The 19,827-nt window shown below is 36.7% G+C and overlaps 1 protein-coding gene across 1 annotated transcript in view; it reads left to right on the forward strand.

Annotated features, from left to right (window-relative positions):
• Positions 1-19,827, forward strand: part of lama4 (laminin, alpha 4) — a 143,441-nt gene that overhangs the window by 32,877 nt on the left and 90,737 nt on the right. Inside the window, exons 14-16 of the mRNA XM_079887731.1 lie at positions 9,515-9,631; positions 10,104-10,252; positions 10,398-10,539. Coding sequence (XP_079743857.1) covers positions 9,515-9,631; positions 10,104-10,252; positions 10,398-10,539 — 408 coding nt within the window. The remainder of the gene's footprint in view (positions 1-9,514; positions 9,632-10,103; positions 10,253-10,397; positions 10,540-19,827) is intronic.

Here is a 19,827-nt window from a genome sequence, read left to right on the forward strand (position 1 = left end):
TAAGTATTCTAAGTATTCTTGGCTTGTACTTGTGTTTACTATTTTGATTGAGTAGCTTATTAAATACTTTTTTAAAAAAAACTTAATATTACATACCGTCTTATAAACTAACATGTTCAGACTTATATAGTAACAAACTTTCGGGTGGAATAGCTTATAGAGTAAATAAAATAAGCATGGAAAATAAGTTTATTCAAGTGTTCTGTATACTTCTTTTCATCTAAAAAGAACAAGTCTACATTTTAAATACTCTCAAAAATATACTTAATTACACTTAAGTGTACTTGACTTATACTGAGAGAAAAGTCCAAGTATATTTGGCCTATACTTGTACTCAATCTTTTGATCGAGATATACTTAAAATTTTAATTATTCAAAGTATACTTGGCTTATAGGTGTGTTAACTCTTTTGATCGAGTAGCCTATTAAATATACTTTTTTACATCGTTTTTAATATACAGTCTTATGAAACTTTGTTTGAAAATATTGATTAAAATGTTGATATAAAACAGATATGTTTCTAATTCTGCGTATCTGAATTTGTGTAGGCTAGTTCACTGGAAGTGTACATATTTGCTTTAATTAAACTTTTCCCCACCATTGACTGAATTTTCCAGCTATCCATGTTTTCACTGGTATACGGTAGGGGGCGCTATGACATCTTCTACATAATCTCCAGATCAAAACACAGGAGAAGAAGCTGAACCATGTGATAGAAGATTGCTCACTCAAATGTAAAATAATGTGACCATCAAACATTAAACAGCTTGTAAATCAAAACTGCTTAATGTTTCCAAATGAAATGAAGCGTAGGCCTAACCCATGAAGAGAAAACGACTGTGAAGCTTTGGGGGTGTTGGACTCGATCTACTCCACCTGTGTTTTGATCATCGTTCTGGATCTGATCAAGGCGTAGTCTTTGACAAAAATGTGATTTTCTCAACTATTTTCTCAACATTTTAACAAAATGTTGCCTTTCTTTATGAAACTTACTGACATTCGAGTGTTGATAAAAAAGGATGCATGAAGCTAATAAAATGTTTTTTAAAATTAAAGTAGAGTTAAATGTATTTTTCAAGTACAAAAAATAACATTTGAACATAGTAGTATACTGTAGGCCTACTGCAAGTGCAAAAATTGTATATAAATAGTAAACTAAGGCCCGGTTTCACAGACAGGGCTTAGACTAAGCCAGGATTAGACCATAGATCAATTAGGACATTTAAGTAATTTTTATAAACATGCTTAGAAAAAAACATTACCGATGTGCATCTTAAAACTAAAAAGGCACTGATATATTTTTAAGATCAGTCAGTGCAAGTTTATTTCAGAGGAAACAGCTCAGACTTACATTTTAGTCTAGGACTAGTCTTAAGCCCTGTCTGTGAAACCAGGGGTATAAGTATAATGTTAAGTTCACTTAAAGAAAACTTGTAGAATAAAATTACTAAACTAGTAGTTTACTGAGAGTACACTAAAAGAGTAAAAATAATATATAAATGGTAAACTATAAGTATGATGTTAAGTGACTACTAGTTTAGTAGTTTTATACTACAAGTTTTCTTTAAGTGAACTTAACATCATACTTATAGTTTACCTTTTATATATTCTTTTTACTCTTTTAGTGTACTCTCAGTAAACTTGTAGTATAAAACTACTAAACTAATAGTTTACTGAGTACACTAAAAAGAGTAAAAATAATATATAAATGGTAAACTATAAGCATGATGTTAAGTTCACTTAAAGAAAACTTGTAGTATAAAACTACTAAACTAGTAGTTTACTGAGAGTACATTAAAAGAAAACTTGTAGTATAAAACTACTAAACTAGTAGTTTACTGAGAGTATACTTCAAAGTTGCTACAAGTATTAAAGTAGTAAACTACTAGTATACTCATAAGTTCACTTGCAGTACAAATGAGAAACATAATTATGAACTAGTTGTGCACTTAAAGTTTACAACTGTTACACTTATAGCAAGGCAAGTTTATTTATATAGCACATTTCATACACAATGGCAATTCAAAGTGCTTTACATAGAAGAAATTAAAATAATAAAAAGAAATAAGAATAATTAAAATGGTTTAGAAAAATAAAAAATACAGTACAGTACAAACAGTCGGACGAACATTGGCACAGTACTCATTCAGTAAATGCACAGCTGAACAGAAGTGTTTTGAGTCTGGATTTGAATGTGACTACTGTAGGAGCACATCTGATCTCCTCTGGAAGCTGGTTCCAGCTGCGGCTGGCATAATAGCTAAAAGCAGATTCACCATGCTTAGAGTGAACCCTTGGTATTTCTAGCTGATATGATCCTAGTGATCTGAGTGATCTGTTGGGTTTATATTCAGTGAGCATATCTGCAATGTATTGACAGACATCCCAACCTACAAAAGTTAATTTCAGGGAGGTACCCCCCCCCCCCCCCCCCCCAAAAAAAAAAAAATGGAAGGAGGACAAGGATATGACATTTCACCACAGAGTTGTTGTCCCTAAAATATATAAAAGCATAATACATAATTTCTATAGGCTATAGGCCTATGCATTTATTTGTTCATAATGTTACAATTTGTAGATTACTTTTACTATTTATAAGCTGCTTATACTATTCATGTAAACTGCTTTTATTTATATTCCATTGCAGCTTTAAACAGGTCTAAGGAATAATATGCACATGAATGAAATGAAACTTGTTGAACTCACCTCAACATGTCTTTTACAATCATTTAACCCGCCATGGGCAATGCTGAAGTCACTGTTACAAACTGTACAGCGTGCAAGACTAATCATTATGTTTTACTCTTATAAGACAGGGGTACACTTTCATGTAGTCTGCCGTAAAATGTATCTTATACTTTCGTTTTTTGCATGTTTTTTTGTGGCACTCTCCCGTTGCCATGGCGCTCCTGTTTCTAGATACACTGAACTGATTAATTCGGTTCGGGAGAAGAGATAAAACCCGCCCACACTGACAATTGATTGGTTGATTTACCGATACAGGCCAATCAGATGCTCTCTATCTTATGTGTGCACACACGCACACACGCAAGGTCTCTCGCTCCCTCTCCCTCTCTGCTGTGCACGCGCGCTCTGGCTCGCTCGCTCTAGATTCCGGGAGATTTTAACTCATTTGCGGGTATCAGGGAGCCGCTATCAATATGTGGGAGACTCCCGGAACTTCCGGGAGACTTGGGATGTCTGTATTGAGGTCCTAGGCCATTGAATGATTTATATACCAGTAATAATACTTTAAAATCAATCCTAAATTTAACTGGGAGCCAGTGTAAAGACCTGAGGACTGGTGTGATATGTTCATATTTTCTAGTTCTGCTCAGAATCCTGGCGGCAGCGTTCTGTATGAGCTGCAACTGTCTTATGGTCTTTTTGGGAAGGCCAGTGAGGAGTCCATTACAATAATCCACCCTGCTGGTGATGAAAGCATGAACAAGTTTCTCTAAGTCTTGTCTGGAAACAAAGCATCTAATTCTTGCAATATTTTTTCAGATGATAGTATGCTGATTTAGTTATTGCTTTGACATGACTACTGAAACTAAGGTCTGACTCTAGTGTCACACCAAGATTCCTGGCTTGATTTTTAGTTGTTTGACCCCTAGAGTGAAGGTATGCGTTCACCTTGAGAACTTCATCTTTGTTTCCAAATGCAATGACTTCAGTTTTGTCTTTGTTTAACTGAAGAAAGTTTTGACACATCCAACTGTTGACTTCATCAATGCATTGGCACAGGGAGTCAATGGGGCTGTAATCGTTAGGCGATAGGGCTAAGTAGAGCTGTGTGTCGTCTGCATAGCTGTGGTAAGCAATTTGGTGCTTTCTCATTATTTGGCTCAATGGGAGCATATACAGGTTGAACAGGAGTGGCGCAAGAATTGAGCCTTGAGGGACTCCGCATGTCATGGATGTCCACTCAGACTTATGATCTCCTATACTCACATAATAACCTCTCCCATCTAAGTATGACCTGAACCATTTTAGGACTATCCCAGAAAGCCCCACCCAGTTTTCCAGCCTGTCAAGAAGTGTGTTATGATCGACAGTGTCAAATGCAGCACTGAGGTCGAGTAGTAACAGCACTGATATTTTGCCTGAATCAGTATTTAAGCGAATATCGTTTATTATCTTTATGAGCGCTGTCTCTGTGCTGTGGTGCGGTCGGAAACCAGATTGAAAATTGTCAAAGTATCCATTCGAGCATAAGAATTTGTTCAGCTGATTGAAGACAACTTTTTCAATGATCTTGCTTATGAAAGAAAGATTTGAGATCGGCCTATAGTTGCTTAATATGGTCTTATCCAGATTGCTCTTTTTCAGGAGGGGCTTGACAACAGCAGTTTTCAGGGAGTTTGGAAAACTCCCAGAGAGAAGTGAGGCATTTACCACTTCTAGGAGATCTGCTTCTAAACTGTTAAACACACTTTTGAAAAATGATGTGGGAAGTGTGTCAAGAGCGCAGGTTGATGTTTTAAGGTGCTGTACGGTTTCTTCCAAAATTTTGCCATCAATTTCTTTGAAATCAGACATAGTAACTACTTTCTCAGGCGGTTTGATCTGTCTGACCCCAGCGCAACTCAAGGATGTGCTGATCACCTTTCTGATATTATTGATTTTCTCAGAGAAGAAAGAAGCAAACTCACTGCACTTGTTGTCTGAGAGCATTTCACTGGGAATCTGGCTTGGGGGGTTTGTCAGTCTCTCTACAGTAGCAAAAAGAGTGCGTGTGTTGTTTAAATTACTGTTTATAATATTTGAGAAGAAAGTCTGTCTAGCTTTGCCTAGTTCCATATTAAAAGCATGGATGCTGTCTTTGTAGATGTTATAATGGACTACAAGTTTTGTCTTCCGCCACATGCGCTCTACTTTTCTGCATTGTCTTTTCATATTTTGCACTGTTGTTGAGTTTCTCCAAGGTGCTTTTTGTCTGCCACTCTTCTTCCTGACTTTGACAGGAGCAATATCATCAATTACACTTTTAACTTTTGAGTTAAAAGAATCAAGGAGAAAATCAACAGAGTCAGCAGATATACTTGGTGTTAAGGATATAGCCTTCATAAATAGTACACTGGTGTTCTAATTTAAGCATCTCTTCTTGACAGACACAGATTTAGCTTCAATGGCAGGAGAGATCAATACATCAAAGAAAATACAGAAATGATCAGACAGTGCTACATCCTTAATAACAATCGATGAAATGTTTAGACCCTTACTGATAAGTAAATCTAGAGTGTGTCCACGATTGTGTGTGGGTCCATGTACATGCTGAGTCAGATCAAAAGTTTTTAAAACAGTTTTGATTTCTTTAGCCATGTTGTTTTCTGCACTATCTATGTGGATGTTAAAATCTCCAGCAATAGCAAAACAGTCAAACTCTGATGTAATTGTTGATAATAGTTCTGTAAAGTCCTCAGCAAAGGCTGAAGAGTATTTTGGAGGCCTGTAAATAATAAGTAAAATGTGTGGAGCACCTTTTAACACAATACCCAGATATTCGAAAGACAAGTAATTCCCAAATGATATTTGCTTACATTGATAGATATCTTTAAAAAGAGCAGCTAGACCCCCACCTCTCTTAACAGCTCTGCAGACACTCATAAAAGTAAAGTTAGGAGGGGCTGTTTCATTGAGGACTGTTGCACTGCAGCTGTCTTCTAGCCATGTTTCATTTAGAAGCATAAAATCCAGGTTGTTTGTGGTTAAGTCGTTGACTAGAAGTGATTTATTTTTAAGTGAGCAGATGTTAAAGAGTGCTAACTTAACAGACTTACTTTTCCCCACATCAATCTTAGTTTGACGTGTAATAGGCACCAGATTAGTTAGGTTTGCTGTACGGCTATTGAAGGCCTTAGACTTTCTATCATGTAATAGAACAGCAATAGAGAAAGATACAGGCACACTGGGTTACCGCTTGTTCTGTAAACATTTGAGAAAGTTACTGTTATCAAAACGGGGACCCGACACCTATCACTGAGAGCTGGTATCAGTTGTTTTTGGTTCACCTCGAGCAGATGGAGGAGGGTGTGGGCCCTGGCGTTGTGGCAGAGGCCGAAGAGCTCTCACAGGAGGGGGAGGGCGAGCTGGGCCCGCAGGCTTTGATGGTAATGGTGCCTGTCTTTTTTTGGTTGGTATCTGGGGGCTTGCAGCAAAAGAGTGGGATAGTCTGGTTCCAGCATGCACCAGTTCTTCCATTTTCTGTGAGAAGCACAGAAGTGGCGATGCTGGGGAGAGGGTTAACGTGTCTGGTGAAAGGGGCTGTTGCTCTGGTGTTATCGGAGGCTGTAATATGCTGTCCTGGCTTCCCTGGCTGTTTTCCAGGAAGTCGTCCTTGGGTGCTGAATCTTCGAGCAGTTCTGATATGTCTGTCTGTGGTGAGCTCTGTGGGCAGGGCTCAGCTGAGATTGTGTCCGTGAGCAGGGGTTGTTGTGGCGGAGTGGTGTTATCATGTCCATTTTGCTGCTGAAGTGAAGTCCCGTGGTCATTCATACTGTGTCCAGGTGTGTGTGTGCCGTTCAGATTGAGTGGATTGGCACACACTGCAGAAGGATGATTGAGGGAGAAGTAGATATTGTCCTTTAACACTCTTGAACCAAGTTTGTTTGGGTGATGGCCATCCCGATGAAACAGTTGTCTCTGACTCCAGAAAAGATTGAAATTGTCAATGAAGTTCACTCCTTTTATATTGCAGGTTTTTTGCAGCCATGTATTAAGCCCAAGCAACCGTGAAAACCTGTTTGTTCCTCTTGCTGGGAGAGGTCCACTGATGAATGTTTGAACTTTCAGTCTTTTAAGTGTTTCAAAAAGTTCATGGAAATCCTTCTTAAGGAGTTCTGACTGCTCTTTATGAATATCATTCTTCCCCACATGAATGATGAGTCGATTTGCAGTCTTATGTTTTATCAGAATGTTCTGAAGTTCCCTGTTTATATCAGAAGTTGTTGCTTGTGGAAGGCAGCACGTAGTTGTATCCCTGCTGCTAATGTTTCTGATTATGGAGTCCCCCACTATCAGAGTCCTGGGCTCGGCTGCGCTCTGAGCTGAGTGCCGCTGTCTGCTCGACCTTGAGCGCCAGTTAGCATCAGTGTTAGCTACTGGCCCATTCAGTCTGTGTTCGTGTGTGATCACATTCATCACGTTTGGGGATTCCTCATTTACATTCCTTAGCACTTCAAATCTGTTCTCAAGATGTATAGGCGGTGGTAGGAGACCAGTGTTTGCAATCCTTGTCAGAGCTGTATCTGGGGTAGAGGATGCTACTGCGGCAATATGTGATGCTCGTGACAATCTGATGTCTCGAGTGCCTTTGGGTCTCACTCCCTGTTTGTGCCATCGATTTGTAAGTCGATCGGCTTGTTTCTCTACCTGTCGAGGAGCACTAATTTCATGGGACTCACCGGTATGCTGAGGGTGTCCATGACGAAGCTCTGTTGTGTGCTCCGTCTGGTTTGGTGGTCCCGTAAGTAACTTTGTTTCAAGAACTGCAATCCTTTGTAAAAGTCTGTGGCAGTTGGTGCAGCAAGTAGATTCCAGAAGAGGCATTTTCTCTTATCCTTGAGGCAGTTGTGTTTTCTTTTCCCGGAATGTAAGCTGGTCGGGTAAAAGAATTCTCAATTTTTGTAGTAATCCAAACTTTGTCGTATGAGCACTGTGCTGATTTGCTGAAGTTAAAATTAGTTGATAATAGGAAATAAAATAAAGGAAATAAAATATAAAAAAATAGGAGATAAAATGTAAAAGCGATAGAGCAAAGCGCGGAGCAGTAAGCAAGAGCGTCCGAACAGTAGCTGAGCAGGAACTCAGCTACTTAAACATATACTTTTACTTTTATATACTTAACATAAACATATACTAAACATATACTTTTATATACTTCAAGTGGGCCAATTTAGTCCCAAGCGGTATTAAAATAGTACACTTACAAGTTTACTACTACTACATATTGACATTAGTATACTTACTACATAAAGTATACTTAAAAATATACTTGAACATTACTCAAGTATACTCCCATAAAATGAACTTGAAGTATACTTTTTTTTCGTAAGGGTGAGCATACAGAGTACACATGGTTGGTAAGATGAGGCAAAATAATGTATTCAAGGAAGGGAAAAGCAGGTCCTGCCATGGCTGTCTTAGCAGGGAGCGAGAACCTTGGTCAAAGTAGGGTAAGGAAGCAGTCGTTTGGTGTGGGTGAGTCGGGCAATTGACCATACGACTGCGATTACTTGACCACTCCCACCCTTTTTAAGTTATGTGTGGTGAGTTTGCACACATGATTTAAGTTTTGCACTTCTGAACTTCCGTTAAGGGAACATAGTGAGCATCGATGCTCCCTGGTTTTCATGGTGCATTGTGGGACTTTTTTAGGGTGTTTCAGTGCACTGGAAGGATTCAGATTGATTATGAGATTGGATTAGTTCCACCTTATTGTTGCATTTTACACAACAAGACCACGTGGTGATAATATTAAACAGGTTGGAAAATTTTGCAGCATCTAGAACTGCTCGAGAAGTCGCTGACCTGCTCATACTTAATGGTCATTGGCAAGAGTGAGAGTGAAAGTGACGTGAAGTCCAAGCATGGTAACCCATACTTGGAATTTGTCCTCTGCATTTAACCCATCCAAGTTAGTGCACACACATTAGAACTGTCGACTGTGAGTAGTGAACACACACACACATATTCACACACACACACTGCAAATCATGGCCACACACACCCGGAACAGTGAGCAGCCATTTTTGCTATGGTGCCCGAGGAGCGATTGGGGGTTTGGAAAAAACAGAACCAGAACAGAAGAAATTCCATTCACTAGCCTCTCTGGATATCTAATATTGGATATACACGTACCATAACAACACCTTTTTGCCATGATGTTGAGAAGCCTTATCATTGCAGTGATTTGAATGGCTATTTGGGCTGTAAGTAACTTTTCAGTGGTAAATTAATTGTTAAATTAACAGGATTAGTCTGAATCCGTGTTGCCTTATACAAACTAGCATGTCTTGAGGGCGAATTCCAAACAACGTTTTTGCACCCTTGAAGGGCACTTCGGAAGGGGGGGCGCCAATTGTAGTCGCGTCCAAAACGATGTGAACAACTGAATCCCTTCATGGAGGGCCCTTCCACACTTCCGTTAGTGAAGGGAACATGTAATGTCTCTTCAAGGAAGTCATTTAATAATTTATGCTCATGTTCTGCCCTTCTGAATTAGTAGGGCATAGGGATGTTCACTTCCTATTGGAATTTGTCATTGGAGTGCTTAAACAGCTGCTGAGAGGCGTTGCAAATTCGACTGCAGTAGAAAAAAACAGACTTTTCTTGAAAGGGATTTTGTCCGGACTAAGCAATGCCAAACATGCTGTCCAGTACAGTACAGTAAAAGCACATTTCATAACAAATAAGTAAAACTTGAGTGAATTGTCTGAAATTGTGAAATATTTTTTGTCATGTAATGTTTTTGTGAATTGATGTCAGAAATATTTCATGTACTTTAACTCAGGCACAGCAGCAGCGACTAAAAGACATCTATGACATTGTCAATCAAACTATTGTTACGGCTGGTGTAATTGTCTCTGAGGCAAACCTGACTGTCCTTGAGGTGAAAGATATGATCACGGTAAATCTGCTTTTTATCAACTTCATTTCTGCATATTCTGTAGGCTACTGCATGTAGTCTTGCAACAAAAATATTATCTAAGAGGCCATATCTTTTTCAACTCTACACCTTATATTTTATACTTATAAAGTCTATTGACCATTTTCCATTAAATGGGACAAAATGGCTCACTAGATATATTTAGCTTGATTTGCTTTTTCTTGTTCACTGCCACTTTATGGTAGCTCCTTGGTAATTAGACTACTTCAAAATATTGACTATGTTTTCATACATTTTTACAAATGTTTTAAGATAGATTTCTATGTTTTAAGATCTATGCACAAGTTTAAAAGCTCAAGACAAAGAAATGGTGTGCCGTACCCAAATTGAAATTTAAGAACATAAAAAGAACAAACAGTTCATTGTCAATAACCCCATTAAACCTCAATGAACATGTATATTAATTGTTGTTTTATTGAATCTGTGTGTATAGAATGTGAGTGAACAGCATGCAGAAATTGATGGGGCTCGTGTGTCGCTAGAGAGAAAGACAGAGAAAATGTCTCAGTCAGACAGAGAACTAGTTCTGAGAGCCGAGGATCACGCTGATGATCTGCAGAGACATGCTGAAGAACTTCAGTAGTGAGTTTCAAACCAGAAATGACCAATGTTCTTTCTCTGTCTGTATGATATTTCAAATGTACTCTCATTCATGACTGTCATGACATGGCGAATGCTCGTAGGAGCATCACTAACATGACCATCGCTGCTCTTATCTCTCCTTTAGTAATCTGAAAGGAAGCGATGCAAATGGACGATTGCAGAAAGCCCTGAACGCCTTGAATGTGTATGACAATATCGTCAAAAACATAGATAACGCTAACATCACTGGCCTGACTGCTCTCAACATCTCCAGCACTACACATGCCGTAAGTCAAGTCAACTTTATTTTTTATAGTGCTTTATAAAATAGGAAGCAGCCTCACAATATTAAACAGGAAGGTAACAAAATGAATGATGCTAAATTCAAGTTCAGATTCTGCTGTAAAATGGCTGTAGCAAGACAATAGTGTCATTATTCAGCCCAATTCAGTTCAGTTCAGTTTAATAACTTATAAAGTTCATTTATTATGAAATAAATTTGAATCCGCTATATGCAGCTCTACTGAAGACAATACTTTGGTTCCTATTACTAATTAATTCATTGCAGAATATAGAAAACCAAAATGCTCAGTTTTCTTAAAAAAAAAAAAATACTACAAAAACTACAAACTACAAAAAACTACAAGTGATGGTAAACAGATGGTAATACCATGATATATATATATATATATATATATATATTAGGGCTGGGAATCGATAAAAAAAAAAAAAAACTAATTAATTGCACAATTTGCTGTAATTAATTGCAATTAATTGCATTTTCCCCAAGCTTGTAATCATCAATAGGCCTATTTAAACTTAGAATCACCTAATTAAATTAAACAACACAGGAAAAATAGCCCTATTAAAATAATATTAATCATCAATATATCAATATATTATTCTTTTCAATAATCAATCAACATAATCAGTTTAACAGATTTTTTTTTTTTTTTTTACTAATTATCAAAATAAAATATAGTCCTACAAAGCTATTATTACCAGAGCATGTGATCAGAGCAGGTAATTTTACTATTGTTGCCCAGCATGGCTATACCAGCTCAGCAAACAGAAGTCTACTACAGAGAAATTTCACATTATTTGAGCGGACTTTGCTTTTCCTGTGCGTGATCGGTACATGATTGGAGCAGAGATTGAGCAGAGATCGCAGCGCGCCGACACACACACACACACACACACACACACACACACACCACACACCACACACCACACACCACACACACACACGGAACCGAGAGCGCACACACACGGAGCGGAAAAGACCCGCTCATGAAAGCTGTGCGAGAATGAAACCTGATCGCCGAACAAGGAGGGGCGGGACGGCATATTTTCAATAGCAGCCGCAACAGGAAATCATTAAAACGAGGCAAAAAAGAAAGTGCTGCGTTTTAACGCGTTAAACATCTCAAATTAATCGCAAAGATTAACGCGTTAATTCCCCCAGCCCTAATATATATATATATATATATATATATATATACACACTCACCTAAAGGATTATTAGGAACACCTGTTCAATTTCTCATTAATGCAATTATCTAATCAACCAATCACATGGCAGTTGCTTCAATGTATTTAGGGGTGTGGTCCTGGTCAAGACAATCTCCTGAACTCCAAACTGAATGTCAGAATGGGAAAGAAAGGTGATTTAAGCAATTTTGAGCGTGGCATGGTTGTTGGTGCCAGACGGGCCGGTCTTAGTATTTCACAATCTGCTCAGTTACTGGGATTTTCACGCACAACCATTTCTAGGGTTTACAAAGAATGGTGTGAAAAGGGAAAAACATCCAGTATGCAGCAGTCCTGTGGGCGAAAATGCCTTGTTGATGTTAGAGGTCAGAGGAGAATGGGCCGACTGATTCAAGCTGATAGAAGAGCAACTTTGACTGAAATAACCACTCGTTACAACCGAGGTATGCAGCAAAGCATTTGTGAAGCCACAACACGCACAACCTTGAGGCGGATGGGCTACAACAGCAGAAGACCCCACCGGGTACCACTCATCTCCACTACAAATAGGAAAAAGAGGCTACAATTTGCACAAGCTCACCAAAATTGGACAGTTGAAGACTGGAAAAATGTTGCCTGGTCTGATGAGTCTCGATTTCTGTTGAGACATTCAGATGGTAGAGTCAGAATTTGGCGTAAACAGAATGAGAACATGGATCCATCATGCCTTGTTACCACTGTGCAGGCTGGTGGTGGTGGTGTAATGGTGTGGGGGATGTTTTCTTGGCACACTTTAGGCCCCTTAGTGCCAATTGGGCATCGTTTAAATGCCACGGCCTACCTGAGCATTGTTTCTGACCATGTCCATCCCTTTATGACCACCATGTACCCATCCTCTGATGGCTACTTCCAGCAGGATAATGCACCATGTCACAAAGCTCGTATCATTTCAAATTGGTTTCTTGAACATGACAATGAGTTCACTGTACTAAAATGGCCCCCACAGTCACCAGATCTCAACCCAATAGAGCATCTTTGGGATGTGGTGGAACGGGAGCTTCGTGCCCTGGATGTGCATCCCACAAATCTCCATCAACTGCAAGATGCTATCCTATCAATATAGGCCAACATTTCTAAAGAATGCTTTCAGCACCTTGTTGAATCAATGCCACGTAGAATTAAGGCAGTTCTGAAGGCGAAAGGGGGTCAAACAGTATTAGTATGGTGTTCCTAATAATCCTTTAGGTGAGTGTGTGAGTGTATATATATATATATATAAAATATAATAAAACAGTACTGAATGATTACCATATTAATTTATCATGATATTTGCATGGTACGCCAAGGTACTCCAAAGCATCATCAAATTTCCCCAAAATATCATGCAAGTGTTGTTTTATGTATTACCCAGGGGGCAAAACACCTGTTTTTTAGGAAATCAGACATGGGCTGCTGTAAAAGGTTGTCATATAAAAATGAAATCTATGATGTCTGAGGATCACAACCTGGGTGGACAACCCGGTCAACAAGCTGCTGGAAACTTGTAATTAGGGTCAAAACAATGCTACCTCAAATTCTGCTTTAACTCCCAAACTCCCTACTGAATCCCCCAAACATGCTAAAAAGGTTTAATTATATTCATGAATCCTGTGTCATATCTCCCTGATACTTTATGCTAGAAACAAACTGAGCACATCTTTCAAAAGAGTGGAAGATAAGCGTTCATCTCATGCCTTGATTGTACATGTAATTAGAATGTAAGAGTTAACAATGCCTTTTAATTCATAGGTAGGCAAAAAAAAAAAAAAAAAAAAAATTGAACATTCCATTTGTAATAGCATTCTTTTCCCTTTGTTGTTGTTAAAATAAACAAATTACCATGTGAAGTTAACTTTTACTAGATGAAATCATATTTTGATCATTTTCACTAACCAGACAGTCCTCATGGCCCATAACACATTTAGAGGGAATTCAATTTCAAGCCTATAATAGCCTGTCAATTCAAACAAGATCCAAGAAAGAAGTTTACCATTAACTGATGTTAATTGTATACTGCTCTGTTTCTGTATGTACAGTATATTGTTTGCATATTTATGTAATATCTATTATTTGTATTGCAATGTCTAGTATTTCTAATATTCTTTCACAAGTGGGATAGCTTTATTTATTCTATCGAAATAAAAAAAAAAGAATTTGAGGATTTTGGGTTAGGCTGGTTACTGTTCAATCCAGGTGTTTGGAGTGTAAGACAAAGGTACTGACAACTAAATGTTGAAAGACTAAAACACACAGGAGTCATGTGTGGAGTAGGTTTAAAAGTATTTACTGATTAAAACTGTTACATTAAGTAGCAATTTATACCAAAAAAAAAAAAAACGATTAATGAAACAGACGAACAGATTACAATTCAGGGTGATAACTAATTTCTGTAATAATGTTTATACAATTTGTTTAGCTGTTTTCGGAGTCACTGCTGCTGTCGCTGCTCTCTAGTGTTTCAGCATGCTGTATCCTACTACATTTGGTTGCCAACCCCTGGCAACGGCATCCTATGTAGCATGGAATTGCCCTCCTTGCACAGGAGCAGTTCTTCTGACAACCTTTAACCAGAGATGGGCACAAATACATCAAAAAGTATTTAATTACAAATAACAAATACTTACTCATCAAATGTATTTAAATAAAATACAAAATACTGCTGTGAAAAAAGTATTTAATTAAAATACAAGTAATTTGAAAATACAAAAATACAAAAATTTTTTACAGTCTTCTGTAGTGTAAGTGTGGCGTTATATACAGTACATGTAAGAGTCTAGAATATTGCAATATCATTGTTTAGTGCAGAAGATGCGCTTTTAATGTACATGTTGCCACATACTGTCATAATAAAAGATAATTACGCATATAACACTATATTTGTATTATATTACACAAAAACTAGTTAACGCTGCTGTGAGGGTGTTTCTAATAGCGCGGCTGTGACAAAGTTGACAACTTTCTCTCTTCCAACTGCCATTATCTATTTTTTTACTCTTTTTGAAAGTTGTGAAAACGCTGTTGTGGTGTTTTTCTTTTGCTATTTGAGCAAATTGGAACACAAAAAAATATATTTAATGTAGTCTTTCATTCACTGCTATAGAAGTTAACCCAACTATGATGCTTTCCACTTCTGAGAAACCCAGAAATGTGAGCAGGGTCAATAGGATGTGTCACATCACGTAATTTACTTGCCAAAAACTGTGATAGGCAATTTGGTAGTCCTATTTGTATTTTATGTCTATGGTCCTAGGGATAGTTCACCCAAAAATGAAAATTAGCCCATGATTTACTCACCCTGACGTCATCCTATAGGTGTATATGACTTTCTTCTTTCAGAAGAATACAATCAGAGTTATATTAAAAAGTGTCCTGGCTCTTCCAAGCTTTATAATGACAGTCAATGTGTATATTTTTCATCAAAGTGCCTCTATCCATCATAAAAGTGCGTCTATCCATCATAAAAGTGCGTCTATCCATCATAAAAGTGCATCTATCCATCATAAAAGTGCATTTATCCATGATAAAAGTGCATCTATCCATCATAAAAGTGTCTATCCATCATAAAGTGCATCTATATCCATCATAAAAGTGCGTCTATCCATGATAAAAGTGCATTTATCCATCATAAAAGTGCATTTATCCATCATAAAAGTGCATCTATCCATCATAAAAGTGCATTTATCCATCATAAAAGTGCATCTATATCCATCATAAAAGTGCGTCTATCCATGATAAAAGTGCATTTATCCATCATAAAAGTGAATATATCCATCATAAAAGTGCATCTATCCATCATAAAAGTGCATTAATCCATCATAAAAGTGCATTTATCCATCATAAAAGTGCATCTATCCATCATAAAAGTGTCTATCATCATAAAAGTGCATTTATCCATTATAAAAGTGCATTTATCCATTATAAAAGTGCATTTATCCATTATAAAAGTGCATTTATCCATCATAAAAGTGCATTTATCCATCATAAAAGTGCATTTATCCATCATAAAAGTGCATTTATCCATCATAAAAGTGCGCCTATCATCATAAAAGTGCGTCTATCCATCATAAAAGTGCATCTATCCATCATAAAAGTGCATCTATCATCATAAAAGTGCGCCTATCATCATAAAAGTGCGTCTATCCATCATAAAAGTGCGTCTATCCATCACAAAAGTGCATCTATCCATCATAACAATGCGTCTGTCCATCATAAAAGTGCATTTATCCATCATAAAAGTGCATTTATCCATCATAAAAGTGCATTTATCCATCATAAAAGTGCATCTATCCATCATAAAAGTGCATCTATCCATCATAAAAGTGCATTTATCCATCATAAAAGTGCATTTATCCATCATAAAAGTGCATTTATCCATCATAAAAGTGCATTTATCCATCATAAAAGTGCATCTATCCATCATAAAAGTGCATCTATCCATCATAAAAGTGCATTTATCCATCATAAAAGTGCATTTATCCATCATAAAAGTGCATCTATCCATCATAAAAGTGCATCTATCCATCATAAAAGTGTCTATCCATCATAAAGTGCATCTATATCATCATAAAAGTGCATCTATCCATGATAAAAGTGCATTTATCCATCATAAAAGTGCATTTATCCATCATAAAAGTGCATCTATCATCATAAAAGTGCATTTATCCATCATAAAAGTGCATCTATCCATCATAAAAGTGCATTTATCCATCATAAAAGTGCATTTATCCATCATAAAAGTGCATCTATCCATCATAAAAGTGCATCTATCCATCATAAAAGTGCATTTATCCATCATAAAAGTGCATCTATCCATCATAAAAGTGCATCTATCCATCATAAAAGTGTCTATCCATCATAAAGTGCATCTATATCATCATAAAAGTGCATCTATCCATGATAAAAGTGCATTTATCCATCATAAAAGTGCATTTATCCATCATAAAAGTGCATCTATCATCATAAAAGTGCATTTATCCATCATAAAAGTGCATCTATCCCTCATAAAAGTGCATTTATCCATCATAAAAGTGCATTTATCCATCATAAAAGTGCATCTATCCATCATAAAAGTGCATCTATCCATCATAAAAGTGCATTTATCCATCATAAAAGTGCATCTATCCATCATAAAAGTGCATCTATCCATCATAAAAGTGTCTATCCATCATAAAGTGCATCTATATCATCATAAAAGTGCATCTATCCATGATAAAAGTGCATTTATCCATCATAAAAGTGCATTTATCCATCATAAAAGTGCATCTATCATCATAAAAGTGCATTTATCCATCATAAAAGTGCATCTATCCATCATAAAAGTGCATTTATCCATCATAAAAGTGCATCTATCCATTATAAAAGTGCATTTATCCATCATAAAAGTGCATCTATCCATCATAAAAGTGCGTCTATCATCATAAAAGTGCATCTATCCATCATAAAAGTGCATCTATCCATCATAAAAGTGCGTCTATCCATCACAAAAGTGCATCTATCCATCATAAATGTGCATCTATCCATCATAACAATGCGTCTGTCCATCATAAAAGTGCATTTATCCATCATAAAAGTGCATTTATCCATCATAAAAGTGCGTCTATCCATCATAAAAGTGCGTCTATCCATCATAAAAGTGCATTTATCCATCATAAAAGTGCGTCTATCATCATAAGTGTCTATCCATCATAAAAGTGCATCTATCCATCATAAAAGTGCGTCTATCCATCATAAAAGTGCATCTATCCATCATAAAAGTGCGTCTATCCATCATAACAGTGCGTCTGTCCATCATAAAAGTGCATTTATCCATCATAAAAGTGCACCTATCCATCATAAAAGTGCATTTATCCATCATAAAAGTGCACCTATCCATCATAAAAGTGCATTTATCCATCAATAAAAGTGCATCTATCCGTCATAAAAGTGCTCCACAGGCTCTGGGGGGTTAATAAAGGCCCTCTGAAGAGAAGCAACGCGTTCTCTTTTATGATAGATGCACTTTTATGATGGATATTAATGCACTTTATGATGGATAGACACTTTTATGATGGATAGACGCACTTTTATGATGGATAGATGCACTTTTATGATGGATAAATGCACTTTTATCATGGATAAATTCACTTTTATCATGGATAGATGCACTTTTATGATGGATAGACGCACTTTTATGATGGATAAATGCACTTTTATGATGGATAGACGCACTTTTATGATGGATAGAGGCACTTTGATGAAAAATATACCCATTGACTGTCATTATAAAGCTTGGAAGAGCCAGGACACTTTTTAATATAACTCTGATTGTATTCTTCTAAAAGAAGAAAGTCATATACACCTATAGGATGATGTCAGGGTGAGTAAATCATGGGCTAATTTTCATTTTTGGGTGAACTATCCCTAGGACCATAGACATAAAATACAAATAGGACTACCAAATTGCCTATCACAGTTTTTGGCAAGTAAATTACGTGATGTGACACATCCTATTGACCCTGCTCACATTTCTGGGTTTCTCAGAAGTGGAAAGCATCATAGTTGGGTTAACTTCTATAGCAGTGAATGAAAGACTACATTAAATATATTTTTTGGTGTTCCAATTTGCTCAAATAGCAAAAGAAAAACACCACAACAGCGTTTTCACAACTTTCAAAAAGAGTAAAAAAATAGATAATGGCAGTTGGAAGAGAGAAAGTTGTCAACTTTGTCACAGCCGCGCTATTAGAAACACCCTCACAGCAGCGTTAACTAGTTTTTGTGTAATATAATACAAATATAGTGTTATATGCGTAATTATCTTTTATTATGACAGTATGTGGCAACATGTACATTAAAAGCGCATCTTCTGCACTAAACAATGATATTGCAATATTCTAGACTCTTACATGTACTGTATATAACGCCACACTTACACTACAGAAGACTGTAAAAATTTTTTGTATTTTTGTATTTTCAAATTACTTGTATTTTAATTAAATACTTTTTTCACAGCAGTATTTTGTATTTTATTTAAATACATTTGATGAGTAAGTATTTGTTATTTGTAATTAAATACTTTTTGATGTATTTGTGCCCATCTCTGGTTAAAGGTTGTCAGAAGAACTGCTCCTGTGCAAAGAGGGCAATTCCATGCTACATAGGATGCCGTTGCCAGGGGTTGGCAACCAAATGTAGTAGGATACAGCATGCTGAAACACTAGAGAGCAGCGACAGCAGCAGTGACTCCGAAAACAGCTAAACAAATTGTATAAACATTATTACAGAAATTAGTTATCACCCTGAATAAAAGTGCATTTATCCATCATAAAAGTGCATTTATCCATCATAAAAGTGCATCTATCCATCATAAAAGTGCATTTATCCATCATAAAAGTGCATCTATATCCATCATAAAAGTGCGTCTATCCATGATAAAAGTGCATTTATCCATCATAAAAGTGAATATATCCATCATAAAAGTGCATCTATCCATCATAAAAGTGCATTAATCCATCATAAAAGTGCATTTATCCATCATAAAAGTGCATCTATCCATCATAAAAGTGTCTATCATCATAAAAGTGCATTTATCCATTATAAAAGTGCATTTATCCATTATAAAAGTGCATCTATCCATCATAAAAGTGCATTTATCCATTATAAAAGTGCATTTATCCATCATAAAAGTGCATTTATCCATCATAAAAGTGCATTTATCCATCATAAAAATGCATTTATCCATCATAAAAGTGCATTTATCCATCATAAAAGTGCATCTATCCATCATAAAAGTGCGCCTATCATCATAAAAGTGCGCCTATCATCATAAAAGTGCTTCTATCCATCATAAAAGTGCATCTATCCATCATAAAAGTGCATCTATCATCATAAAAGTGCATCTATCCATGATAAAAGTGCGCCTATCATCATAAAAGTGCGTCTATCCATCATAAAAGTGCATCTATCCATCACAAAAGTGCGTCTATCCATCACAAAAGTGCATCTATCCATCATAAATGTGCATCTATCCATCATAACAATGCGTCTGTCCATCATAAAAGTGCATTTATCCATCATAAAAGTGCATC

This window comes from Squalius cephalus (genome assembly GCF_949319135.1).
Source record: "Squalius cephalus genome assembly, chromosome: 12".
NCBI classification, from domain to species: domain Eukaryota; kingdom Metazoa; phylum Chordata; class Actinopteri; order Cypriniformes; family Leuciscidae; genus Squalius; species Squalius cephalus.